Source organism: Ursus maritimus, unplaced genomic scaffold (genome assembly GCF_017311325.1).
Source record: "Ursus maritimus isolate PB19 unplaced genomic scaffold, ASM1731132v1 scaffold_24, whole genome shotgun sequence".
Classification (NCBI taxonomy): Eukaryota; Metazoa; Chordata; class Mammalia; order Carnivora; family Ursidae; genus Ursus; species Ursus maritimus.
In genome coordinates this window covers 17712512-17738448 of record NW_024424897.1, presented here as the reverse complement: position 1 = coordinate 17738448, position 25937 = coordinate 17712512, and the positions used below count along the sequence as shown (strand labels likewise).

Here is a 25937-nt window from a genome sequence, read left to right as displayed (position 1 = left end):
CTAAGCCCTCCAGCAAGGCTTTGGGTCACAGTAGTGCTGTTCGTAGGGCATCACCAGGAACGGGTCCCAGTGGCCACACTCTGCCTCTGCGTGAAATGCACGGTGAGGCATTTCGTGGTGGCCGCCAGGCAGCTTGGCCCGGTTTTCAGATGGGGTTTTGGGGGTTGTGGTCCGATTTTATTTTTCATTAAGAATTTGCAAATGGGTAACTTAGCTCCATACTTCATAGACGTGGAACCTGCTGAAGGGATGAATTGGTGTCCGTGGACTTCTGTTCCTCATCAGTCCAGTTACTCTGTTGTCTGCCTCCAGTTCTCCACCTGTAAATGTAGAGAGTGCTCCGGTTCCGTTGTCAGAAAGTTGGTGAGAAAGCCACACGGTCGCTGCAGGAGCCCTGATGGCCTCAGGAGGGTGGAAGGAGCTCAGCTGTCTTTCTTCTGGATGTGCCTCCTGGGCTGTGTGTGGTGTGGGGCCCTGCGGAAGGGCCGTTGCTCTGAGCACCTGACCAGTCTGCCTTTCAGGTCCGTGGTCAGGCCCAAAGGAAGGCTTCCGTTGTTTTCATGAGGCGGCCCGTGGAGAGCAGCACGTTAGAGGCCTCGGTTGGACCGCGGGGCTGAGGTGCCAGCCTAGTTCTCCTCAGCGTAGTGCGACTTGCAGCTTCTGGCCAGGATTTTTCCCACTGAAATGGCGCCAGTGGTCGCGAAGCCTGTCAAGTGTGCTGTTTACGCCCCACCTTGTTGGGAGAGGTGTGATCGGATTGTATTCCACTAAAGAGACCTGGAATTTTTTAGAAGTTTACAATCCCAAATTCGCCACCGAAGGGCCTTCTGAACAGCCGTTGTTTTAGGCTGTGTGACAGTTCTGGGTTCCCAGATACATGCCCAGTTCTGTTCCCAAATGAACTTTCGATCCCCGTTTCAGATCATGTCATTCTGCTTTTTCAAAGTCACCCCCTTCCCACCGTCATAGAGGGCTACACAACCCTTTCCCCCCTCATCTCCGTGGATTGGAATTTCACCACTCTCAGATTCGTTTGTACAGGTGACGACCCCAGGGAGAACTCAGGCTTGTGTGTGGTTTCTCTGGGCTGTGAGAGAGAGGCCTCCCCACTCTCAGGCTCTTCCTTGCCCTGTCCGTTTGGTTTTAAGTCTCCCAAATCGCACATTCTTTTCTTCCAAGTCCTTCACGGTGGCTGTGGTACGTGGTTCTGGATCTTTGATGTTGGAAAGCAGAGAGACTTTTGGGGGGAGAGTGTACAGAAAGAAACCCTCTGAAAGTCCAGGGTTTTCTTTTAAAGTTCCCAGCATCCTGAATCGGTTACTGGGTCCAGGTGGCCTGGGGATCATCGACTGTACCCCCATCACTCTCGGTGGCGCTCTCCCACACCTGCGCAGCAGGGGGCGCTCAGGAGCCACCTCTCCCCACAGGTGGAAGCCGTGATGCTGGGCGCTGGCAGGAGGCCAGTGCAGGAGCCTAGGGCCGCTCCTCAGCTTCGTTGGCACCCCAGACTGTGACCCTGTTAAAAGTGGCGGCCGTTTTCTCATTGTTTCCTGGAACTCTGCTTTGTCAGCTCTGTGTTGCAGATATCAAACAGCCTTGAGATGACCTAGGAGAGCTGGCTTATCATGGTCAGGGACCTTCATCCTGCTGGGGCGCAGGTGCCTGCTCACCCCTCTGTTGGGTGCCCATGATGACGAGGGCCTGTGCCATCCCGTTCACCGGCTCCCGCCCCAGAACCACTGTGCTCTGGGATTCCATGAACACGTGCTGAAGGAGGGAGTGGAAATGCTCAACGCATGCAGGGCCTAGTAACCAGCCTAAGTGAAGAGATTTAGCCTTGAGATGATTGTAGTACAGTGGGGAAGACTGCCAGTATCTTGCCCATGGAATCATTCAGGAAAAAGAAGAAGATTCTGAAGTTAAATGTATTTTGGAAAAGGTATAAATTCAATACAAGGCAAGGAACCCACCAGCACCTTGACAAGACTAACAGATCCTTGGGACTTTCCAAGGGTCTAGCTCTCTCGGCTTTATAGGCTCCAAACATTTCACATGTTGGTGAATTGGAAGTAGATTTACTTACATTAAATTAATTCACAAGGACTATTTTATGAATTAATCAAAAGGCCGGTTTCTAAACAAGGGAAGAAAAATATAGCCTCTTTGCCAAGCTGACCTCCTGGGGAGCCGGATGGTAAATAGGAGATGGCCAGTTGCTTCCTTGTTATGTGTCCCCTTGTTGCCTGCACTTCCCAGTTTGTGATCCCCAGGGCGTTGGTAATGACTTATGTATTAAATACTTCCCCAGAAGATGGTCCATCTTGTGGGGACAGAGACCTTGTCTCTTCCCCACTATATCCTAGTGCACAGTGTCTGAGGCGGTCGGTGCTCGGTCCATGTGCTGAGTGAGAGAGAGGGAGACCGTCAGTCCTAACAGTGCTGTCCTCAGCTCGTAGTCTGAGGCGGTCTCTTCCCCTGCACCTGCCCCGCGGATCTGTTACTGCTGCCTCTTACACCTTCGAATGCCGTGTTTGCGCCAGGGTCTGAAAGTCAGTAAAGCATAAACGGAGTGCTGAGTGAGGACAGACGTGATGCTGGGAGCAGGCAGTGTCCTGAGTGGGTCCCTTTCAAAGGCTCAGTTTTCAAAATGTGCTAAACATTGCATTCTTCCAAGTGTGAATATGAACGAGCTCTGAACTGTAGAAACTAAATCATTCCCAGGGCCAAAATTACCTGGTCGGTTTGTTCAAGTGTATCCCATGAGTCCAGTTCGGCTGTGCGTGGGCTGTGTCATCTGAGCACCCCGAGTGCTCTCCTCATACCGCACAGTGGAGGGGCGTCTCTCCAGGGTGGGGGTGTTGTGTCAGAGGGGAACTTGCCGGCAGCGCTGTGTAGATGCCGTGATTCAGCCTAAAGACGCTTGTAGGACTCTGTAAACACTGAGGGAACCAAGTTGGCAGCGCGGCTAACTGGCCCACATTACTGAAAGCCACGGCTGGCAGGGCCAAGATTGAGCCTGGCGCCTCGATGCCATCGTCTGGCTCAGCAATGGGCCCATTACATTGTTGTTGCTGTTGTCACAAAAGCAGCCTTGTTGCAACTCCTTATAAATCCGTCCAGGTTGATGGGCCTGGGCCAGGACCATGACGGCCCTCTTTATACCAGCCGGGAGGCAGGACGCCAAATTAGTCAAGATAAATGTTTGCCGTTTAGTAACCAAAGGGAGAGTTGAAAGAATTTCCAAAAAACCAACCACCTTGGATCTTAGTGATTGTTCTGAGGCTTTGCTACGAGTTGGCGCTCAGTTGGGCACTAAGGGTAGCTGGAGAGATGGTCGGCAGTTGCCAAGCACAGAGTGTTCCGCAGACGGAGGGTTCCTAGGGACAGGAGGGATTTGCTGTGCTCGATGTTTGTGCTGAGCGCCTTCCCTCCCTCCCTCCCCCGCCCAAGACAGGGTGAGGCTCACAGCTGTGCTCTTCTTCCAGGAGAAGTGGTGAACACCCATGGGCCCGTGGAGCCTGACAAAGACAACATCCGCCAGGAGCCCTACACCCTGCCCCAGGGCTTCACCTGGGATGCCTTGGACCTGGGGGACCGTGGTGTGGTGAGTAGGCCTGGGCAGGCCGCCGTGTGCATTGGGTGCCACTTTCAGTGAGCCCTGCCATCATACGGAGACAGCCGCTACTGCAGCCTTCCTCAAGAACTCTCTGGAGAGCCAATCCAAGCAGGTTGGAGCAGACACACACACACACACACACACACACACCCCTTGGCCCCCCATCTGTTGCCTCTGAGGCCTGCCCAAGACCCCACATTTAAGAGTTTATTTTTTAAGTAATCTGTACGCCGAGTGTGGGGCTCAGACTCACAACCCCAAGATCAAGAGTCGCATGCTCCACCAACCGAGCCAGCCAGGCGCCCCCCAATGAAATAGTCACCTGGCCTCTCAGGCAGACTGAGAGTTGAGCTCTGGAGCTCCCCCAGGCGATGCCCTTCTGGCCTGCATTTGTCTGCCCTGTTCATCTATATGTCCCGTGCCTTCACGATGGAGCGGCTGGTTCGTTGCGTGACATTCTTGCTCTGCTGCCGCATGTGCTGTAGGCTGCCGCTCTGCCTCTTGCTGGCCCCGTTTCCCAGAACAGCTAGGGTGCTTGTTCCAAAAGAGTCCCTGCCATGCGCGGAGCAAAAAGGATTTATGAAATGAAATATGGTTTTTCATAGTTTGCCTTGTCCTCCTGGAAAGCTTAGAGCCCTAGGGAGTTGGGATGCCCACCCCGCCGTGGCAGGGTGGCTCTGAGGCAGCCGCTTGTCTCTCTGCAGCTGAAAGAGCTCTACGGCCTCCTGAACGAGAACTATGTGGAGGACGACGACAATATGTTCCGGTTCGACTACTCCCCGGACTTTCTGCTGTGGTGAGCCGTTGAGGCCTTCCTGGTGGCTCGGGCGGGGTGCAGGGCAGGACCCCCACAGTGGGCCCTCTTTCTCATCCCTGCTAAGAACCTGCCTTTGAATGGCAGATTAGGGTGTCCATTTCAAGTTCCTACATCTGAAGGAAAGTTCTTTCCAGCAGAGCTGAGAATCCAAACCTTATTTAAGGCGGAATGACTGGGTGAGGGAGGCCTTTGTGGCCTCGGTCCCCAGAAGAAGAGATCATGTGTTATATGGGTGACTTGGTGTAAGAAGGGAAGGAGGGGTGAGATTTCAAAAGCAAAAAGAGTCCTTTTCTATCCAGTTCCTGAGCATGCTGGGTTATATGAAAGTGGCCTTGCTTGGCTGAACCCTCCAGCCTCCTGCTGCACGTAGAGTGTCCAGGAACATAGCAGCGTGACGCTGAACTGGAGAGGGACTGCCTGAAAGGGAACACTGGTCAGGCAGAAAGAGGGGGTGATGGTGCCTGGAGGGCAGGTGGAAACCAGAGCCCCAGGGGCTCTTTGATGGACTCACAACCATGGGACCCTCTGGACGCTGAGCCGGTCGTCTGGCTTAAGCTGGCAAAGTCAGTGAGCACAAAGAAATTCGATCAGGTGCCAAGTCCTCAGTATGAGAGCCTTGGATTAGGTGGGTGAATAGGCCAGGTGGACTGAGCAGCCAGAAGGGGCTCTGGCTCGATCCCATGTGTGTCTGGGAGGGCTTGGCCCTAAAGAGAATGAGCTATTAACCCCCAGGGAGGTGGAGCAGGAGGTGAGAACAGACTCGGCCCTGGAGTGCAAGCAGCCTGCCCAGTGCACCGGTCACCTGCAGCCACGGCCTCTGTCTCTCTTCTAGGGCTCTCCGGCCGCCTGGCTGGCTCCCCCAGTGGCACTGCGGGGTTCGAGTGGTCTCAAGTCGGAAACTGGTTGGGTTCATCAGTGCCATCCCGGCAAACATCCACATCTATGACACGTAAGCACCAGCAACACCCCCATGCCGCCGCCATCCCACTTCCTCTGGGGTAGAAAGGATGCCCGTATCTTCCACGAAAGAAAGGGTGAAGGGAAGGAACTCGGGTCTTGGGAATAGAAATTCACAATAGGAACAGTCTCTTTTGCTCTGAGTTGCATCTGGTTTTCTTGTTTGTGATAGGGGCTGGATGGGGTCCACTGTGAGGGCCCTCGTGCGCTCTCTGCCCAGGGGCCCCGTGTTTGCAGCTATAACACCTGTCACACGGTGGCGCACTCGAGCAGCTTCAGAAGTGGGCCGCAGCCAGTGTGACTCACCATCCAAACAGTCCTGGGGCCTCTGAGCTCTGCTGTCATTGTCCCTGGAGACATCAGAACCATCTACTACAGTCTTCTGGGCTTACAGGTCTGGGATTCTTGTGGGAGTCAGAACCCTTGAAATTCCAGGATAGCCCTTGACTTACTCTGAGGTACCCTGCCAGCTAAACATGGGACTTCCCCATCCTGCTCTTAGGCATTCATCAGGCAGATTCTGGTTGTGCCGCCGAATAAAGGAGTTGGCTTGAGTCCCACCTACCTCTGAAAGTGGGGTCCGGTTGAAAGGAGTGGATTCCTTGCCTGGTGCCACAGAGCAGCGGGGAGACGGGGGGAGCCCAAGTACTGGCTGCTGGGTGCAGATGGCGGCAGAAGGCCAGCCTCAGCGGAAGGCCCTGTTCCTTACGTGGTGGCTCCTGGGTCGTGGAGGGACTACCTTTCCCGTTAAAAACTGGTCACAGGGGGTTTTTCCTTTCCCTCCAGAGAGAAGAAGATGGTGGAGATCAACTTCCTGTGTGTCCACAAGAAGCTGCGCTCTAAGAGGGTGGCCCCGGTCCTCATCCGGGAGATAACCCGGCGAGTTCACCTGGAGGGCATTTTCCAAGCTGTTTACACTGCCGGGGTGGTGTTACCAAAGCCTGTTGGCACCTGCAGGTAAAGATCTCTCGAGGGGCACTCGAAGTCCCGGCGTGCCCGCTCTCGCTGAGGAGCCTGTGTCACTGAGTTGCTGCTCTGGCCCGCAGTCGGGGCCTGTCCGAGAGCACCAGCCCCGAAGAGTGGAGGCGGAGTCTGTAGGAACAGACTGGACAGCGGGTGCCCTGTCCAGAGGGCTTGGCCATTCTCCGCTCCTGCTGATTCCTGCTTGTTGGAAATGGGAGGTCATTGTAGTTTTTAAGGACCAGCCACATCTGGATTTTGATAGTAAATGTCCAGGAGTTTTAAAGGGTTGGCTCAATTTTATTTTGAATATTATGTGGGCCAAACAGAGCATGTCTGATCCCTGTGTGACCCAAGGTTAGCCTCTGGCTCAGAAAGTGGTTCGAAGCAGTTGAACAGTCTCTGCCTCAAGAACTTCAGAAGTGAAACCCCAGGCAAATACACATTCTGAGGACTATAGGTCTTCTCGTGGACTCGGCTTTTGGAATTGGGGAAAGAAAAATAGAGAATTCGGGAAGAGCCGTGGCAGCTGTGCATTTGGGGGGGGGGGGGGGGACGGGGGGGGGGGCGGGCAAGCTGGAGAGCCCCGCCCCCCGCGCTGGCGTTCTCAGGCCTGGCGTGTCTCTCACGCCACCTGCTGGCCATCTGGAGAGCTCCGTGCCGTGGCTTTCCTTGGGATGTGCCAGAATCCTCTGAGGACAGGACGTTTGTGTCCCCCACAGGTACTGGCATCGGTCCCTGAACCCACGGAAGCTGATTGAAGTGAAGTTCTCTCACCTGAGCAGAAATATGACCATGCAGCGCACCATGAATACCGCCTGCGGAGGAGGTGTGGTGCCGGGAGGGGAGCCCGGCCCTTCGGCGGAGCGACGCAGCAAGGCTTTGGGGGGAGGGCGTCAGAAAATGACCCAACTCAGTGTCCTGATTCCTTGACTTTCTGTCTCTGGTGTCTCTGCTGTCTATAGCAAGGGTTTTATTTTAGTCTGACTTTCTCCGTTCTCCTGCGTCTGCACCTGGGCTAGCTTCCGCGTCATCTGTTGATGAGCTCAGAGAACACCTATTCTTCGTGGCTGTAGCCCAAGCGAGGCATAAAAAGAAAGATAAACTTGCTCACCGAACCGCAGCACCGCTCAGACCCCGTGTAAATCAGCTACCTGCCTCTGTCGGTCAGGGAAAGGAGGGGTGACCCCAGCCCTGTGAGGGGAGCCCAGATTTCTAATCCCAGTCCCCCCGATCCAGATGTGGCCGGTGAAGGAGTAGGCAGCCTGGAGTGAGCTGGTTTTCTGTTCTGGGTCTCAGTTTATCTAATTTTCCAATGAAAGAAATGCTGCTGCTCGTTCTCGGCTTGTGCCTGGTTTTGGGATCCTAATGACCTGAAAGTCACTTGTCCTCCGGCAGAGCTTCCAGGGTCAGCACAGTTACTGGGGCCCGCTGATCGGGGGGCTGCCCGCCTGCCTTCGTCAGCCACCAGACTGGCTTAATCGCCCTGGGATTGGGCTGGTCCAGCACTGGGTCCGGGCCAGCAGCGTCCTGTTTTGAGAGACTGTGACAGATACGGCCCCAAAAAAAGGATTTTGGGGGGGGCTGTCATGGGTGTCTCTTCCTCCTGCTGTGATGACAGATTTGTCCTGAGTTCTAGGCAGGCAGAGAGGGCATTCTTAAAGTGGTGTCGTAACCAGAAAAGTGTCTCTGAATCTCCCCACCCGTGGGTGAGAGCCGCTTTCAGTGCAGAATTTGAGGTGTGCTTGTGGGAGCTGCCATGTAGAAATGAGGTCAGTAAGTGTTCCCCGGAGACATCAGGATTAGCGAGGAATTTGGGTGGCTGAGGTCCTGGAACAGCTCTTTTAAAAGCAGTTTCTACACAGGGAAGCAGTGACCGAGGTATATAAACTGTAACTCCACCCTGCTTTCGGATTTGGCTGACCCCGCCTTTGTGCCTTGAGCCTTTGGGGATGTTCTATCAGCCCCGGTATTTACTCCAGAGCATCACGTGGGTTCATTCCACTGAAGCCTTTCTTAAGAAAAAGCAGCTGTGGGGTGGGATCCTGGTTTAAGATGAAGTCCCAGGAGTTTGGTGCTTTTCTTCAGAATTTAACTTGGAGCAGGCCCGGCTGGAAGCAGACTGGTGTGGCAGGGTCTGAGCAGACAGACAAAGCGGGCCTCGAGTGTAGACTCTGCTGGGCCCGGGGGTTCCAACATGCCTGGGAGAGGAGCTGGTCTGTGAAGTGCTCTCCTAGCCTAGAGGAGAGAGACCAGCATAGGAGATGAGCTATAGCTCGTGGGACAAGGTGGTGAGGGTTCGGAGGAGAGGAGTCAGGAAGGGCTTCGCTAGGTCGACAAGTAGCACGGGCCTGGGCCCACCCCAGCACGTCCGTGAGGGTTGCTCTTTCATGGTGCCGTTGACATTTGGGGCTGGGTAATTCTGTCGTGGGGACTGTCTTGTTCATTGTAAGATGTTCGGTAGTTTCCCTGGCTTGTACCTGCTAGATGTCAGTGGCATCCCTTCTAGTTACGACAACCGAAAATACCTCAGAGTATTGTCATATACTCAGAATCACCCCTGTTGAGACCCACTGGGCTAGAGGGCCAGAAAAGACAATCAGAACTGCCATCCGGCTCAGAGGGTGGAAGGTCTTCTGCTCTGTGTTAGGGAATTTAGAGCAGGGGAGGGGCATGATGGGTTGTGTTTTCTTAGGAAGGTGGCCTGGGCCGTGTGGATGAGAGATCGAAGCAGTAGCCTCAGTCAGAGAGTGTGGCCTTCACTGGGAGGGAGCGCGCCAAAGGTACTGAGAGGCAGGACTCGCGCCCGAGCGCGTGGGGGCCTTGAGTGAGAGGCCGCTGCCGGGGCGACTGAGGGTTCTCTCTTGACGGCCTGGGTGGATGCCTCCAGGGCTGGGATGGGAAGGGAGACATTGTGACGTTTCCAGTGCCTTCAGGACTTGAGAGGGAGTCAGGAGGCTCGCGTTCAGCACACCTGACAGTGTCTTGTCTGTCTGCCTTCCAGACGCCCAAGACAGCTGGGCTGCGACCAATGGAAAGAAAGGACATTCCAGTAGTGCACCAGCTCCTCACCAGGTACCTGAAGCAGTTCCACCTCACGCCGGTCATGAGCCAGGAGGAGGTGGGGCACTGGTTCTACCCCCAGGAGAATATCATCGACACTTTCGTGGTGGAGGTGAGTGGGGCGGGGTGTTCTGGGCCCCTGAGAGGCATCCTCCTCCAGCGGCTGGTTCCCCATGCTCGGGGACTGAAGACCCGGCTGATAGATGGCAGTGTTGGCTTCTAGACTTCCTTGACCCTCCTTGCTCCGTCCTCCCTAACACAGGAAGTTGTAGCTTGTACTTGCTAACAGGACACTCTCTGGACTTGGCGTGAGCCCTTCTTGCCCCTGCCCCCACCCCCAGTCTCGGGGAGACGGAGGGAACGGAGTAGAGAGAGCTAGGCCCCTCTTCCTCGGGTAAGCCTCAGAGCCCCGCCTGCCAGCCCGGCATCAGCAACCCCATCTGCGGGGATGTGAGCCGCAAGGAGCCCCTGACAATGCGCAGGGAGGGTGCGCGGCAGGGTCAGCCCGCAGTCTGGCCTGGATTCTCTCCTGGCTCTGTCCCCAAGTGTCCTTGGCCGAGGCGTCCGCTCCTGCCTGCACCTCCTGTTGCGGTGTGCACCCAGTCATCAGGGACAGAGCTGCCTGCGGGGGCTGTAACGGCAGTAGGACACACGCTGCTCCCGGGCTGCAGGGTCACCGTGCGTGCGCGACATTGCCTCCTTGTGTTGTTTTCCCTTCAGAACGCAAATGGTGAGGTGACAGACTTCCTGAGTTTTTATACGCTTCCCTCCACCATCATGAACCATCCAACCCACAAGAGTCTAAAGGCTGCTTATTCTTTCTACAACGTCCACACCCAGACCCCTCTTCTAGACCTCATGAGCGACGCCCTTGTTCTCGCCAAAATGGTGAGGAGCAGACCGGGGGGCCCGGAGACGCATGGGAACAGGGCAGTGGGAGCAGTGGTGAGCACAGGTGCCTGTGGGCCGAGGCTTCTAGCACTCCTCGGCCTCCCGCTCCGCGTAGGAAGGGGCCCAGCACTTCTCAGCCAGCAGCTCGAAACTAGGAGCGAGCGAGCAGCAGCCCCGTGACGTGAAGGCATTGAACTGATTTATTTCGGTGGGTCTCGTTCTCACGGGCGGCGCCGCCAAGGAGCCTGCAGAGCCAGGCTTGCTCCGGAGTGAAGGGTTCTCCTTACGACTTCCCCAGCGCGGGAAGGGGGAGGTTGGTCTCTGTCGTGGTGAATCATTGGAGCGGCTGACCGTAGCGCGTGGGGTGTGGGGCCCAGGCTGCTTTCACCCCCGAAGAGATCAGTGTCAGTCAGCCTTTCCTCATGGGCCCTGCAAGACCTTCTGGTCAACTGGGTGAAGTTTAGAAAGTGTCTGTCACGGTCTCAGAGCAGCGTGTCAGCTGCCATAAAGGCACAGGGTACACAGCGATGGCCTAGTAGTTGGGGTGGCTGCAGAGGGACACAGAGAATGAGCCGCTGGTAGGAGCCAGCTTCTCAGACGAAGTGCTCTGGGGCTTGGTCTCCGGAGAAGACCGTGCAAATGAGCAGGGTTTCGGGGAGGCCTCACAGGGAACCCCAGGAGCAGTGACCTGGATGCTGAGGACAGATGTATGCACTTGGTGGGCCCCTAGGGGCCGGGTGGGGGGGGTGCTCCGAGAGTTATGAGAAGCACCCTTGGAGAGCAGGTGCTGGCAGGAGTTCGGATCGAATGCGGAAGCAGCCGGGGCTCGTGAAGGGAGATTGGCCGCCTGCGCTGTACGGCTGGGATGTGGTAGAAACGGGTGGGAAGGCGAGGCAGCTTTTCTCTCTCTTCACTTGTTCCTGTGTCTCCCTCCTGCCCTGCAGAAAGGGTTCGACGTGTTCAATGCACTGGATCTCATGGAGAACAAAACCTTCCTGGAGAAGCTCAAGTTTGGCATAGGGGACGGCAACCTGCAGTATTACCTGTACAATTGGAAATGCCCCAGCATGGGAGCAGAGAAGGTATGTCCGTGCCCGGCGCAGCTGGGGTCGGGGGTCGTGTTGCCGGCAGAGACGGGGCCACGGCTCTGAGCCCCAGCATTGGCAGGGTCCACATTCCCCTGCAGCAGCTGGTGTGAGGGTGGCCAAGGGGACAGGCCCCAGAGCCACACAAAAGCAGGAAGCTTGTCTCCAGCTTCTCTGCCCCACGAGGTGAGCTGCCTCAGCGCATTGGGGACACCTCGGGGAGCTGGAAGTCCGGCATCCTGCACTTAGCCAGGAAAGTTCTAAGAATCTGAGGGGTTTCCTCTGCTGGGCTCCTGCCCTCATCCCAGCGTGACCCTCAGCCCTTCCTCTGCCAGCTGCAGAGGGCCGCCCCAGGCTGTGGTGTCATCAGCATTTACAAAATAAGTGACAGACAAGCTGGAGAGAGGCCTTGGGACTAGCATTGCCCAGGTTGCTGGTGGTTGCCTTCCTTGAAGGGTCTGATGGATGTAGGAAGCCCCTCATAGAGGTTGAGTGAAAGGTCCGGCTCACACAGCCCGGTGGCACTGGGCAGACTCTGTCCTTTGGGACTTCTGAAGTGGGGTGGGGGGTGTGGGGGGAGAGGGGACAGACTTGGGACAACTGTCAGCTCAACTCTGCCTCTCCCCGTTGGCTCTCCTAGGTTGGGCTGGTGTTACAGTAATCAGTTGCCAGTGAGATTCTGGATAAAGCCACTGAGGAGCCAAACCAGGAAATGGAACCCCACCACTTGTTGGTCCAATTTTCACAAACGTGAGAATCCCTAGCAAAGGGAACCGAACTGAACCGGCTTTACCAAACCGCCGCTGAACTTGACAATTGTATTGCAATGGCGTAGGCTGCGCGATGTCACCTCCGGCCGTGTCTCTGGTCTCCCTGTTTTCCAATTAATCACATCCTTCTGCAGCCGTGATCAAGGGAATGTAACTGCTGAAAACTAGCTCGTGATTGGCATATTATGGAGTTAACGGGTGAAGAATAAAAGTATATATATATATATTATATATATATAAATATTTTAAATATCTTTCATGTTCCAAATGTACAAGGATGTTCGGTCTCTGATGAAAACTGAATCCAGATCATTCCTCAGAATTAGAATCCAAGGACAGTGGTAGACAAACACATATTGGTACAGTGAATTGTTTTGTTCTGAAAGCAGGCTTTGACTTTTCTTGGGGGAGCAGGAGAAAGAGGATGTGGGGAGTCTCCTCCAGTCCTCCTTCTGGATGGGCTGAAATGATTACCTTTGAGAACGCAGGGAAAGGTGGAGGGATGGTGCTGAGCTTGGGGCGGGCTCAGAGCTCGCTGAACCGCAGGTGGTGTCCTGGATGGGGCTGACCCTCCTCAGGCTGTCCTGCAGGGACCAGGCCTTTGCCGCATTCTGACACTGGGCGGCGGAGACCAGATGTGGAAGCGGATGTCATTTATGGGGTCCTTTCTTCCATCCTCACCCTGCTCCCTGTGGGAAGTTGTCCTGCCAACTGATTTTAAAGGGCTCTTTAGCCAGCTGTTGTTGCCAACCTTATAGGGATGAGTCCCGCGTGACATTGTTTTTCCACCGCCTGGGGTGACTGGCAGTTTGAAGGGGACCTTTGACCTCCTTGTAGCATCTGGGACCTTGCGGAGACCGTACCAGTGCAATCCCTGCTGAGCTCGTCTTAGAGCAAAGAGCCAGCACCCTGATAGCCCTAGGGTGGCTGCCCAAGGATGGCGTGGGGACGACACCCAGACCCCTTCAGCCACCAGCCCCTGGCCTGTGCCTTCCGATCCATTAGCCATCTCTGTGCTCCTTTCCAAGACGCACAGCCTGCAGGAGGTAGCGAGGAGCAGCGGCCAGCTACTCATCTGGATTTGATAGCGGAAATGATTGCGTGTCGCCGTGGTGTGAGTCTGATTTTTGCTGATGACGTTTTGTGGATTTTTGTGGTGGTGGTGATGGTTATTGATGCTGCCAGTCTCCCCGAAAGTGATGGGGCCTCAGGTCACGTGGCTGTCCGTGTAGGCCTTCCTCCGCTGTGCTCAGCCGAGTAGCCTGGGGAGGGTTGGGCTGTGGGATTGTCAGAGAGCCCCATCCAGGCTTGTGTGGAACTTCGCTCGAGGAGAAAGTAAATGGGAGGAGAGTGGGGCGTGTGTGTGATCGGGTTCCTGGCTGCTCTCTCCTGCTTGCAGTGGGGAGGACACCTTAGCCAGGGGGCCAGGCTCAGCCGGTTCCCACTAACTGAAGCCCTGCTCTGCAGGCTAACAGCGGAGTTTCGGGCTTCGGGTTTGCCAGAGGCTAACGGTGCAGAGTCCCCAGAGCTGGAGGAAACTGTGCTTGGGCTGGACTCTGCGGACTGCTGCCAGAGCCCCGACTCCGCTGTCCTGCATTCTCACCGGCGGCCGCTAGGGGCCTCCCTGCTCCCCGTGGTCCCCATGCCGCCAACTGCATGCACCAGCGATTGTGGCTGACCTTTGACTCCTTGACTCCAAGATACCCAGACCAAAGAAGCTGCTGCTCTTAGCAAGATGTTCACTGCATTCCACAGACGGAGGAGTCGGGGAGTCGGGGCTTGCCTTTATGGCGCACAGACATCGACAGCCAGCGCCCCAGATCCCCAAAGCAGCTCACCCTGCGCGTGCATCTGAGGATATTGAAGAACAAAGTGCCCGACTCTTCCCTGCCTTGGGCAGGACCTGGAACTTGGAAAGGCTTCCTGTCCTGGGCTTGGTCAGCTCTGGGCCAGGTCCCGGGCCGAGCCGCCGCTGAGATTTGGGGTGCACCATAGCCCCTGGCGTGCGCTTCGCCTTGGCTGACCCAGGTCACAGGAAACTGAGTCCGTGGTTGCTCTAGAAGAAGCGTCTCCCGGAAAGGCCCCCGTGTCTCCCTCCACGACCGTGCGGCCTGCTCCTTGGACTCTGCTCTTGTGTCACGGTAGGGACCCTGTCTGGCCCTCAGCACTGCCTCCCCGGTCTGCAGGAGTCGGCTCGGTGCCTGCTCTTAGTCTGTTTTTTGTCCAAACAGTTCCCAGGTTCTTCACTCCACCCTTGCCAGGACTTCAGGTCAGAGAACTCAGAGGGAACCGTTGCTCGGGGTGCAGGGCCTCCCCACAAGGAACCCCGCAGGATGGTGGAGCCGTGGCTGGCGTGAACCAGACAAGGGAACGAGCCTGGGGCCTCCAAGCTTCTCACCTGGGACCTGCCTCAGGCAGCCATGGTTGGAGGGCCTCCTGGGCACGGCCCTCACCCTCTGCCACCAGTGCTCCTTGCTGGCACCACTGGGCTTTTGGACTCCGTGTTTCCAGACGTTTACCTCCTGCCTTTGGATTGACTACATCTGAGCCCTTGGCACATTCCCACGGCCTCCAGCTCTGGGCGGGGGTGTACACAGGGCTCGCCCGCCACCGCCCCCCATGCCTACTTTCAGAGACGCTGACATCTGGTTTGAAGGCTGGCCCACACCAAGCCACCTCAACACCCGGTTTATGGGAAATTCAGGCCTTGCCTGCAACTGTCATCTAACTGCCATTGACCCCCGTCCTTGCTAGCTCACTGAAGCCTGGGTGTCGGGGTTCCTGTGGTCTGAATTCTTTGCCCAAAGATGACCAGCATTGAACCAACTGAAGGGATGGCCCAAAGGCCTGGGTAGCTTCACGGAGCTGCCCTCTGGGAGAGGGTGAGGACCTGACTGTCAGCCCAGGGGAGGGGGACGAGCACATCCCTGGCCAGTGCCTACCCACCCAGGGGGCAGCCTTCCTGTGGCCTGGCCCACCTGCCCCAGAACCAGGGGAGACACCAGTCGTCTTCGGTGTGGCCCTACGGCGATGTGAAGCGAGGCCTGCCAACAGGCTGTCCCCGCGGCAGCTGTGTGGGACGGTCTCATTCAATTAAATTCAGAGATACGGGCTGCAGGCGAGGTGTGCCGGACCTGGGAACAGAGAAGGGGGAAGCTTCCCTTTTGTCCGGGCTTTTCTCTGGGCTGTGGGAGGGGCATCCATTTCCAGGGTGGGGGAGGAAGTACCAAATGCATTGTAGTTCCACTCGTTACATCTCACTTGTTTCTAATAAAGGAAGCCCTGAACCAAACCTCTCTGCCCTCGCATTCCTCAGGTCAGCAGGTGGCAGTGGAACCGATGGTGGCCCCTGGCCTGGGCCGGAGCACCCTCTCGGGTAGCAGGGCCCCGCAGGGAAAGCCGCTCAGAAGCGTTCCATGGAGGCAGCTTTGGAATCCTCGTCCTTTGGCAAGGTTCTCCCTTCAGGGCAGAACTGGCTCTTTTCCCCTAACGTCTCCCATCCCAGGGTGAGGAGTTGGGACTGACCCTAGGTTCACTCCGTGTAAGAGGAGCCGCTGGGCCCTGGGCTGACTGCGGGGCACCGTGGCAGGGGAGCCGGTCCCCGCTTCCACGGCTGGGAGCAGAGCACCCTCTCGGTGCAGGTCAGCGGCGGCTCCTCGGAGGGAGGGCCCGGGCACTGCCATGGCCCACTCGTCCAGATGCCCCATCTCCCCTTCTGGGCCAGTGGCCGGGTGGTCCTGTTGGTCCACCAGGGGTGCTTTTTAACACTGCCGGTCACCAGGCCCCATGGCACACCTACTGAACCGGGTCTCCAAGAAAGGGCCCCAGTAACCACATTTAGACTTCGCATTCTCCCCGTTGTCTTCCTCTGAAACTTTTCATCCATTCCCTGACCCCGGGCTGCTTTCAGGCACCCCATGGCTGGTGTCTCCAAGGGAGCCCCTTTCTAGGGAACCGCGGCTATAGCCTGAGGATTCCAGGCTTCCCCCAGGATCACCTGTGAGGCCCCTCCTAAGCCCGCCCGGTGTCTCTCCCCTCGCCCCCAGTCACTCTAACCCCTGAATGCTCAGGCCTTCATTCCCACCCTTAGATTTGGGCTGAGAACACAGCCCTGCGGGTGGGGCCCCTGCAGTTACAAGTGACTTCTTCACCTCCACCTTCCATCATCCGTTCCCATCCGTTTTCCTGCACTGAAGCCTTGCCCTTCCAAGGCCGACTTCCCAGCTTTGGGGCTCTTACCCTAGCAGGAAACCCTTCCTTGGGCTTTACCAAACCAGAGAAGAGAAGCAGGAGGGGGTGCTCAGCCCGGGGTCCAGCGCTCACCTGACACGGGACCCTCACCCAGGCCCTGACCAGAGCTGGCCTTGTGGGGACGGGACAACCCGAACTGCTCTGTGTGCACCGTAACTGGACTCCACCTCGCCGCGCCTCCCTCCTCAGGGCCTCGCTCCCCGGGCCTGCTGCTCGGCTGCCTGGCCTGCTGAGAGCCCTGGGAACCAGGTGTCTGGGCTGCCTGGCCCATTCCTTTGTGGTTCCTGTGGAGGGAAGCTTCTGAGCCCCTTCAGAGTGTGAGCATCCCCTTTCAGACGCGTGAATTCAGAACCAGACGCCGCTCTCAGCAGGTGCGGAGAGCAGGGGGAGGCGCTCACGTCCTGCATCAGGTCCTGCAGGAAGGTGAGACGGCCCAGCCGGGGTCCGTGGGGCCCATTCAAGCCCTAGCCCAGCACCCCCCCAAGCCGGAAACCACCCTCAAGCTCTGCCCTGGTTCCGTGTTGGTGCTTTTGCCTGATGGAACCCAAAATGCCAAGGCTCCACACCGAAGCCCAGGAAGTCCCCTTCCCGGCAGGTCTCCTCTGGATTCTGCCATCTGGCGTCTTGGCACACTCTCCCAGCGCGGCCCAGAGCAGCGGGCTGGATTCTGAGCCCCAAGTCTCGGATTCATCTGAACAGACAGGGGCCGCAGATAAAGCTGAACCCAGAAAACGGGGGTCTGTGTGAGGTCCCTCAGAGTCCCGTCCCCATCCCGTTTCAGGGCCATAACAGTTCTTCCCTGGCAGAAACCGCTCCCCCCCCCACCCCGGCCCCGCCACCTGCCCCCTCCCCGTTCAAGGCCCTTCATGGGGAAGGGGCAGGGGGAGCTTGTGAGTTGGTGTCCCTACGGTCTCCTGATGCTGGAAGCAGCTCTAAGTCAAGAGGAGGGGTCAGGCTATTTTGAGCTGGGGCCTCTCCTCCGCCCCCCCACCCCCACTCCCTGGCTGGCTTAGACAAATTCAAGCCCTATGGGGGAGGGGGAGGCGGCCCAAGAGACTCTGCCCTCATCCCTCCTCAGGGGCCTGTGGGTATGAGTTCAGACGTGCTCCGGATACGGCAATCGTAAAATAAACTGGCTTCTTGAAGATTTTTTTAAAATCAATAGTCTTGTTCTGTCCTCTCCTGGGCCTTCTATGGCACAAGTTAAAACCTACTCCCAGGCTTACTTGGAACAGGAGCTCGAGTTCACGAGCTCCAGGGAGGAGCCCAGGAAAGCCTCGTGAGGGGAGGGCCTTGGGGGGTGGCTAATGCCTGGGGTGGGGTGGGGGCAAGGAGGGGGCTGGACTACTTTGGGAGGAGGAGGCTGGGACGGCCCCCCTGGGGGGCAGAGAAGAGCTGAAGGCTTACAGGTTCTCCCCAAATCTGGCAGCAACAGGCCTGGCTCTTCATGAGCCACAAGGAGGGAGTGGGCCAAGAATCGGAGGAGCTGGGCCATTGCAAGGCCCCAGGGTCACAGGGAAAAGAGCAATGGCCTGTTCTCAGAGGGGACCAAAGCAGCCCCCAGCACCCTGCTGAGACCAGAGTGGAATGGGCAAAGCGTGCAGGCCCGAGGGGCTGGGCCTCCCTCCATCCCACAGCTCCAGAGGAGGTGAGAGCTTCTGTGGCGGGTTGCAGCCCGGCGCCCCAGGAACCCCAGCGTGGGTCAGTCCTGCCCTCAGAAGCGCTGGACACGGATGTGGACGAAGAGCGTGGCTGGCGACAGTGAGGCCCCGTCCTTGGAAAGCAGGTGGATGTGGCGGTAACNTGTGGGGAGTGTAGCCACAGGTCAGGTTCTCTGCCCCCGACCCTGCAGGGCCAGGACCGCGGGGGTGCAAACCACCTCCCCCCCACCCCGGGCTCAGGGCAAGCTCTCGGAGGACATCCAAAGCCCAGGTAAATAGGGTCCTGGAGGTGCAGACCCCGTCCCTTCCATCCCCGCCAACCTTGCTTCAGGCTGTTGAGAGGCAGCGTAAACTGGCCCACAAAGTCATTGGGGGAGGTGGTGTCATAATCTTCCACCACAAAGCGGACCAGCACCAGCTCCGGAGCCCGCAGCTGGAACTGCAGGGTCTGCCCCCAGCGGGGGTTGAAGCCTAGGGAGCAGGCAGGGCAGTCAAGAGCCAGCCGGGCCCCAGGCCCCCCCACTGCCTCCAGCGCGCCCACCCACCGTTGTTGAGCACGTAGTTGGTCTCCTTTCGAGCACAGTCCGCGGGCACCCCATGGATCTCTACACGCACCAGGGGGTCCACGATGGAGTTCGGCTTCTCAGTGTTCAGCTTGGGAAGCTGCTGTGCCGTCAGCACCTGCAGGGGATGAAGGGGAGCTTCGGTCTGGCCCCCGTGGGCCCCCGGGCCCCCCACGCCTGCCTGCCCCCCTCTTAGGGCAGGAAGTCCCTTGCCCTCAGCACTCACCCGGACCCTCCCCGCACGGGATCGAGACTCGGACTGCCCTCACCCCAAGCCGTCCCCAGGCCTCCTCCGTCTGGTACTAAAGCCTGGCGCCCTGCAGACGGATCTCTCCAAAACTAGCTGTGACCCCGGGGTCGGGCCTGGTCCAGGCTGCTGACCTGGATGGTGAGAGTCGTTCTGGGGGGGCCAGGGCACTCAGGGTCAAAAGTTGTGTCGGGCTGCCGCAGGCAGGCGGGTTTCAGGATGTAGCCGCACTGCCCGTTGACGAGAAAGCGCCCGGCATTGAGGTCCATCTCGTAGCCCGGTGTCTGGAAGTTCAAGGCCACTGTGGACATAGTGGGGTCAGGGCAGGGGCTCTTAGTGGCCCTCCTCTCACCACTCCGTTTCAGGGTCTCACGGCCCACCCCCACCAGGGCTTAGGGGGTGCCTCTTGGCATCGTGGCAGCCAAGGGACCCAGCCCCCATTGTCACCTGCACGTTATCCCTGGTATCCCTCCAGGCCAGAGGGTGCAGCTGGGCACAGGCCCAGGGCAGAGTAGGGCCCCAGGAAGCCTGCAGTTTCCACATCTGCCCTCAAGGGGACCACAGTCCCCTCCTTTGCTCCTTTGTTGGGGCTCAGCATCCCTCCAGAGCCCACTCTTGTTAGTGTTGATTCAGTGGGACTGCCAGGGGTGTGTGTGTGTGTGTGTGTGTGTGTGTGTGTGTCAGGGGGCACATGGGAGTAGAGGTTTTGAACTTTTGTCTTCACAAAAAATGTCAGACTTTTACAGTTATGAAGAAACAAGTCTGATTTGTTTGCCCACTTATTTTCCTGACAATTATTCTAATAATTGTTATTACCAAGAAAACGCATTTTTCCACCTTCTGGAAAGCTGTACGGCCCCATCCCTGCCCGGACCTCTCACGGTTCCCTGGAGGCCGCCCCCACACGGCCTGCCCGTCCCTGCTCCTGCTGCCCCACTCACCCAGCTGACAGCCTGAGTTCCACATCTCCTGGGGGCTGTAATTGGCTGAGTTCATCCGCAGCCCCAGAGGGTAGACGCGGGTCAGTTGGCGGGCATTGTGCCTGACAAAGCTGTTCCCTGGGGGAGAGTTGGGGCAGGACTGTGACGGCCCCTAGGGTGTCCCTCACCCAGTGTCAGGGCCTGTAACTTCCCCTGCCCCAACTCCAGGGACAAGCTGGGAACAGGCTGAACTCCCCTGCCCCCAGATCCCCCTGCCCCAGGGCTGAAAGGACCTCTCAGAGGAGGTTACTGAAGCCCAGAGAGGGCCAAGGTCCCCCTTCCACACCCTTGCACTGCATTTCAGCCCTAAATCCCCGCATCCCCCCCCCAACTCAGTGCCTGGAACAGGGGGCCACAGGCTGACATCTGGCTCTCGTCCGGCCTCCCCCATGCACTCCTCCAGCGCACTGTGGGTCCCCAGGACTCTTCCCGCTTGCCATGCCTCCAGGCCTTCGTCCAACCTGCTCCTCCAGCCTGCAAACCCTTTGCCCTTCTTCACCTGGCTGCTCCCACCCCATCCTTTGGTCTGGGGTCTTTGCAGGCATCCCCTGCTCCAGAGTCCTTCCCTGATCTCACACCCTCTGCTGGGCTCCCCCAGTCCCCACCACGGCCCACTGGTCACCCTGCACCACCTCTCCCATTTATGTCTGACCCTGCCACTAGGCTTGACAGGCGGCAGCCTCCCTCCTCCCTGGACCCTCTTTCCTCCCTCGATGCTGGCCTGGTGCTGGACATGTGCCGGGCGCTCATCCCCTGAGCCCCAAACTGGGGACCTCCTGACCCCTTCACTGGCCCTGAAATCCTCTTAGTCTCCTTTCCAGACCAACTTAAGGATGCCCCCCCACCAGGAGCCTGCAGGCCTCCACGGCGCCTCCGGCCCCCCGATGCCTGATGTCTCAGCTCCTACCTGCCTCTCGGATGAGCTTCTTGGCCTTGCGCTCGTTGAGGGAGCTGACCTGGCAGGGCTGGGGCGGCACCGGGTTGGGGTGCAGGGTCCGCAGGCGGGTGGCACAGCAGTACACGACCAGGGCCGACAGCTCGGGGGAGATCTGCTTGGCCTGGGAGATGAGCCTCAGAGGGGGTCCACCGGCGCCAGCCCCCTCTGTCCTTCCAGCTTCCTTCCCCTCCCAGAGCAGCTCCTCCCACCCCCGCCGGGCTGGCCGGGTCGTCCCACTCACCCGCCGCCTCTGTTCTGCGGCCTCCGCCTCCTCTTCCTCCTCTTCCTCTTCCTCCTCCTGGTCGGACAGAATTCGACCATCCTCGCTCCGAGCAGCTGGCAGCTTCTTCCCCTTCACCAGGACCCGGCCCTTCAGCTGCTGTAGGGGCCCCATATGGAAGGATTATGCCCTCTTGCCCCTGTCAGTCATACAACCACCACTATGTGAGGGGCTGACTGGGGGGAGCAGGAAAGGCCAAGCAAAGATGAGGGTTGCTTCTAATAGGAAAAAATGGGAAACAACGTATAGAGCCATCAACAGGGGACTGGCTAGGGAGGTCCCCCAAACAGAATACCACACGGCAGCCTTTCCAGTGAATAACACAGCTCGGGACCGAAAGAGAAGGAGCTCTCTTCCAAAAAGATCGCCCGTGAAAAAAGGGACTGTATGGGGCGCCTGGGTGGCACAGCGGTTAAGTGTCTGCCTTCGGCTCAGGGCGTGATCCCGGCGTTCTGGGATCGAGCCCCACGTCAGGCTCCTCCGCTAGGAGCCTGCTTCTTCCTCTCCCACTCCCCCTGCTTGTGTTCCCTCTCTCGCTGGCTGTCTCTATCTCTGTCGAATAAATAAAATCTTAAAAAAAAAAAAAAGAAAGGAAAAAGGGACTGTAGAACATGTAATCACATGATCTTCCTTGTGTAGCATTTGAAAGAGAAGATAGCTCTGCACATAGGTATATACCCATGGGAACATTCTGGAAAGACGCACAAGAAACTTAAAGATGGTTACTTCCTGTGAAACAGGACAAAAACCCGTTTTTCACTGTATACACTTTTGTATAGCTCGATTTTTTTTAACCGTTTGTTTCATGCTGATAAAAAAAAAAAATTAGGGGCGCCTGGGTGGCACAGCGGTTAAGCGTCTGCCTTCGGCTCAGGGCGTGATCCCGGCGTTATGGGATCGAGCCCCACATCAGGCTCCTCCGCTAGGAGCCTGCTTCTTCCTCTCCCACTCCCCCTGCTTGTGTTCCCTCTCTCGCTGGCTGTCTCTATCTGTGTTAAATAAATAAATAAAATCTTAAAAAAAAAAAAATTAAATCACACACACACCCAGAGGTGAGCCAACATTCTCCGCACATTTGGATTGAGAGTAGGAGGAAAGTTTTCCCAAGGAGCCGGAAAAACACAAATGTCCTGAGGAGGCAGATAAAGTGTTCCGGGGTTTGGGAGGAGGAAGCACCCCAGGCCAGAGAGCAAAGGAAGTTCCTCGGACCGCAGGAAGGGGTGATTTATGCTGAGCTGGAATTCTAAGCAGGAGGCGCTTGGCAAGGGTGATGACTGGGAAGGGAGCTTCAGGTGAAGACGCGCCAACCAAGGCCTTGGAGGTGGGACAGGCTGAGTTTGCGGGGACTCTGTAGCAGGGCGGCAGAGCGGGGCGGTGCGGGGCAGGGCATGGGAGGCCCTGAATAGGGCGGGGTGGGTCTAAGCAAGACGGGTGGGTAGGAGAGACAAGACCATGGGGCTGCAGAAGTCAGATGAACGCAGGGGGAGGCTGAGGCAGAGAGATGTAAGGGGTCCTGACCTGCGGAGGGGGTAGAGCAGGGGTGGATGGTGGAGTGCAGCCGGATCCTCCCCCGCTCAGGCTGAGAGTCCGGGGCACTCGTTACCTCCGGGGATGGCAACTCCTCAGGGGTCTGGGCGCCCAGCGCTTCTGTCACCAGTGCGTCCCCCAGGATGGTGCGAAGGTGGCGGGCCATGACAGCCTGCTGCTCCAGCCCACAGTGGTTCTCGAGGGACAGGATGACAGGGTATGGGGATAGCTGTGGGGGGAGGGGCAGCAACTCAGAGCCACTTCCCCCTTCCCCTACCAGGACCCCACTACACCTGGCCCCCAACCCCCTTCAGGACGGGCAGGCAAAGGCACTCTGGGGGGCTGAGCAGGTGGAACGTGGGACATGCTGTGGGGCCAGTGTGTCCGTGGGGGGACAGAGGTCAGATCTGGGGTCTCAGGGAAAGGGTGGAACGTCTGGGAAGCTGAGGGCAGCTGCAGGAGTGGTTTTGTTTTATAAAAGCCCTTTATACTGGCAGCTGGGTGGCTCAGTTGGTAAGCGTCTGCCTTCGGCTCGGGTCATGATCCCAGGGTCTTGGGATCGAGTCTCACTTCGGGCTCCTTGCTCAGCGGGGAGTTTGCGTCTCCCTCTGTCTGCCTCCCCCCCACCCCCGCGTATGTGTTCTCTTGCTCTCGCTCTTGGGCTCTCTCTCTGGCAAATAAATACATGAAATATTAAAAAAAAAAAGATTTGTGTATAGCTTAACAGAAGTTGCAATCTTATGCAGACTCCATGCTGAACTTCTCTTTCGTGGCTTTCTCCTTGGGAGTCATGATTAAAACGTCCTTCCCTACCCCCAAGGTTTTCTTCTGGACATTTTGTGATTTTACGGCATTTACTGAACATGAGGATGGAGGAAGGGAGCCTCTCGCTCAGCTTTCTTCTACCCCATCGGCCAGCTGTCCCATCAGCACTTGGTGAGTGAGCGATTCTCTGGACAGGGATGGGGGGGGTAGGTGGGTTCTTCTGGAAGGACAGAGGATGCTGGGGTCATGGGGGAGGCTCTGGGGCTGGGCACAGGGGTCCTGGGAGCTCACAGTGAAGGCGTGGTCGCGCACGGTCTGGACCACGTCTCGGAAGAGGATCTTAGAGGTGAGCGTGTGGCCGTGATAGATGATGGGCTCCCCTCCTGGCCCCTCCCAGCAGTCCAGCTCCACACAGCGGCATCCCTGGGCAAAGGCCCTGCGGACAGACCGATGGGCGGGCGAGGTGTCATGTGGGAGCCACAGAGCAGAGCAATGGACGGGCTGAGCCAGGTAGCCGCCCCCCGCTCAGGAAGCCCACAGCAACCCCGAGCTGGGCTTCCAGATGTGTTCACCCCGATCATCCCCCGCTGCGGTACCTGACATAGGCCTCGGTGCTGCTGAGCCCCCCGATCTGAGAGTCGGTCAGATAGGTGTTGTGTGACGAGGAGATGAAGTAGTGGGGGAGGGGCTGGTCCATGTCCTGGAACACGCATGTGTGGGCCGGGTCCAGGGCAGCCCCTTCGGGTGACAACAGGTACATCATGAAGCCATCCAGTGTCATCAGCTCATGCTGCTTGGCTGCAAGGAGCGGCAGGGGAGAGCGTCAGGCCACCGGGAGGACCCCCACGTGTGGCCCCACGGGCCCCCAAAGCTCACTCAGCTTAGTAATAATGAGCACCTATCTACTGACTGGCCTCTACTTAAGTTATGCCATTTATTTTTTTTAAGTGAATCTATACCCAGCGTGGGGTTCGAACTCATGACCCCAAGATCAAGAGTCACACACTCTACCCACTGAGCCAGCCAGGCGCCCCCATAAGTCATGTCATCGGCCACACCCTGTGAGGCAGCTACGCTACCATGTCATGTTACAGATGGGGCAGCGGAGTCTCCGAGAGGCAAGGTAACCTGCCCGAGGGGGCACCCACAGCCGGGAATCGCGGAGCCCCCTTAGCTGGAAGCCCGGACCTGTCAAATGCCGAGACAGGGCCGCGTGGACCCCAACCCCGTCTGTCAGACCCCCACCTGTCTCGTTGAGCTCATAGGTGTGGATGAGCTTCTGGGCGTGAGCCAGCGTGACCCCGTCCTCGCCCTGGTCCTCCAGGAACTCCAGCAGCTCCGGGGCGCTCAGCACGCGGTCCTCGCCAGAGTACCGATGGAAGATCTCCTCCAGCTCAGGGCGTTTCAGCAGCCGCCGCAGAAACTCCTCAATCTCAGCCCCCTCCAGCCGCTCATTGTTGGAGTGGTCGCACTCCTGGAAGGCAGCACAGAGCAGCTCAGAGGACACCCTGGGAAAGCCGGCCCGCACCGATGCATCCGACATCGACCACGCTGGGCAGGCAGGGGTCCCCCGGTTCCCAGGCAGAGAAACTGGGAGCTAGCGAGGAGCCTCCAGGTGTCACACAAGCTCACCCAGCTGGAACTCTGCAGGGCTGGGATTCTAAGGAAGGTCTCCTGGCTTTAGCACCTGTCCCCCTGCACCATGACCTGCCCCCGAAAATCAAGATGTGGGAGGAAGAGCAGTGACCCAGGGGCGCCCTCCTCCCATGTGTACGAAGTGCCACCGTTCCGTCCCCAAATCCACACCCAGGGTCAGTGAGCCACAAATAACTGAACTCACAGGGAGTAGTCCTGTGGAGCTGTGGGCCCAGGTGGACAGGCGCCCCGGCTCCCGCGTCTTTCCGCATCGCAGGCGGGTCAGACAGTCACCACCCACATAGGTGTCTGCTACGGGCTCCGACCCGATGCCAAGCAGACCCCCGTGAGCCCCCGTCAGTGCTCCCACATGTGGGGTGTCTACGGTCACCCGGGGGGGGGTGCCCCGTGTGTCACCGTGGAGGAGGGTGTGCATGTGAGCCCATGAGCTGACTCCTGCCTGCACGCCCGTGCGCGGTCACCGGGGCTTGCAGACTCAGGGAGATGAAAAGCACAGCTTTGCGGCTCACTCTGGGGGAGCGGGAGGGTCCTCCCCGACCCTGGGCTCTGCCTGAGGGTGAGGAAAGAAGTCCTGGGACGGCGGGCCCATCGTGGCCCAGCGCCTTCACGGGGGCGCAAAAGGCTCACTAGGCCCAGATGTGGCCTTTCCGCAGGGAGAGGCCCCTCTGTCCCCAGAGGCTGGGGCGAGGCCCGCGGGTGCGACGGGGCTCAGAGCGGGGCAGGGGCCCACCTTGAAGAGGCGGTAGGCGTACATGTCGTTCATGTCCACGTTGACCATCCTGAGCAGGTTCTTAATCTCCTTGAAGCTCATCTTACTGTCCTGGTCCGAGTCAGCGCGGTGCAGGTAGGCGTGGATCCAGGTGTGGGCGCTCAGGAAACCGCCGCGACAGCCTGGGCGCCGCCCCCCCCCC

General features: G+C 58.1%; 2 protein-coding genes across 4 annotated transcripts in view; one reads left to right on the top strand and one right to left on the bottom strand.

The window, feature by feature from the left end:
* Positions 1 to 15451, top strand: part of NMT1 (N-myristoyltransferase 1) — a 31753-nt gene extending 16302 nt beyond the window's left edge. The window contains exons 4-12 of the mRNA XM_040640502.1: positions 3486 to 3604; positions 4321 to 4412; positions 5266 to 5382; positions 6177 to 6347; positions 7073 to 7181; positions 9355 to 9525; positions 10134 to 10301; positions 11249 to 11386; positions 12030 to 15451. Of these exons, the coding sequence (XP_040496436.1) occupies positions 3486 to 3604; positions 4321 to 4412; positions 5266 to 5382; positions 6177 to 6347; positions 7073 to 7181; positions 9355 to 9525; positions 10134 to 10301; positions 11249 to 11386; positions 12030 to 12050 (1106 nt within the window). The 3' untranslated portion in view covers positions 12051 to 15451. The remainder of the gene's footprint in view (positions 1 to 3485; positions 3605 to 4320; positions 4413 to 5265; positions 5383 to 6176; positions 6348 to 7072; positions 7182 to 9354; positions 9526 to 10133; positions 10302 to 11248; positions 11387 to 12029) is intronic.
* Positions 15452 to 17533: 2082 nt separating this feature from the next.
* Positions 17534 to 25937, bottom strand: part of PLCD3 (phospholipase C delta 3) — an 18025-nt gene continuing 9621 nt past the window's right edge. Inside the window, exons 4-15 of one of the 3 annotated variants that reach the window (XM_040640492.1) lie at positions 25757 to 25886; positions 24616 to 24844; positions 23967 to 24168; positions 23662 to 23806; positions 22682 to 22834; positions 21040 to 21177; positions 20769 to 20919; positions 19823 to 19939; positions 19016 to 19182; positions 18617 to 18752; positions 18393 to 18542; positions 17534 to 18213 (exon numbers count right to left, since the gene is read on the bottom strand). In XM_040640492.1, coding sequence (XP_040496426.1) covers positions 18125 to 18213; positions 18393 to 18542; positions 18617 to 18752; positions 19016 to 19182; positions 19823 to 19939; positions 20769 to 20919; positions 21040 to 21177; positions 22682 to 22834; positions 23662 to 23806; positions 23967 to 24168; positions 24616 to 24844; positions 25757 to 25886 — 1807 coding nt within the window. In that variant the 3' untranslated portion in view covers positions 17534 to 18124. The remainder of the gene's footprint in view (positions 18214 to 18392; positions 18543 to 18616; positions 18753 to 19015; positions 19183 to 19822; positions 19940 to 20768; positions 20920 to 21039; positions 21178 to 22681; positions 22835 to 23661; positions 23807 to 23966; positions 24169 to 24615; positions 24845 to 25756; positions 25887 to 25937) is intronic. The other 2 variants (XM_040640493.1, XM_040640494.1) reach the window with 2 other exon arrangements.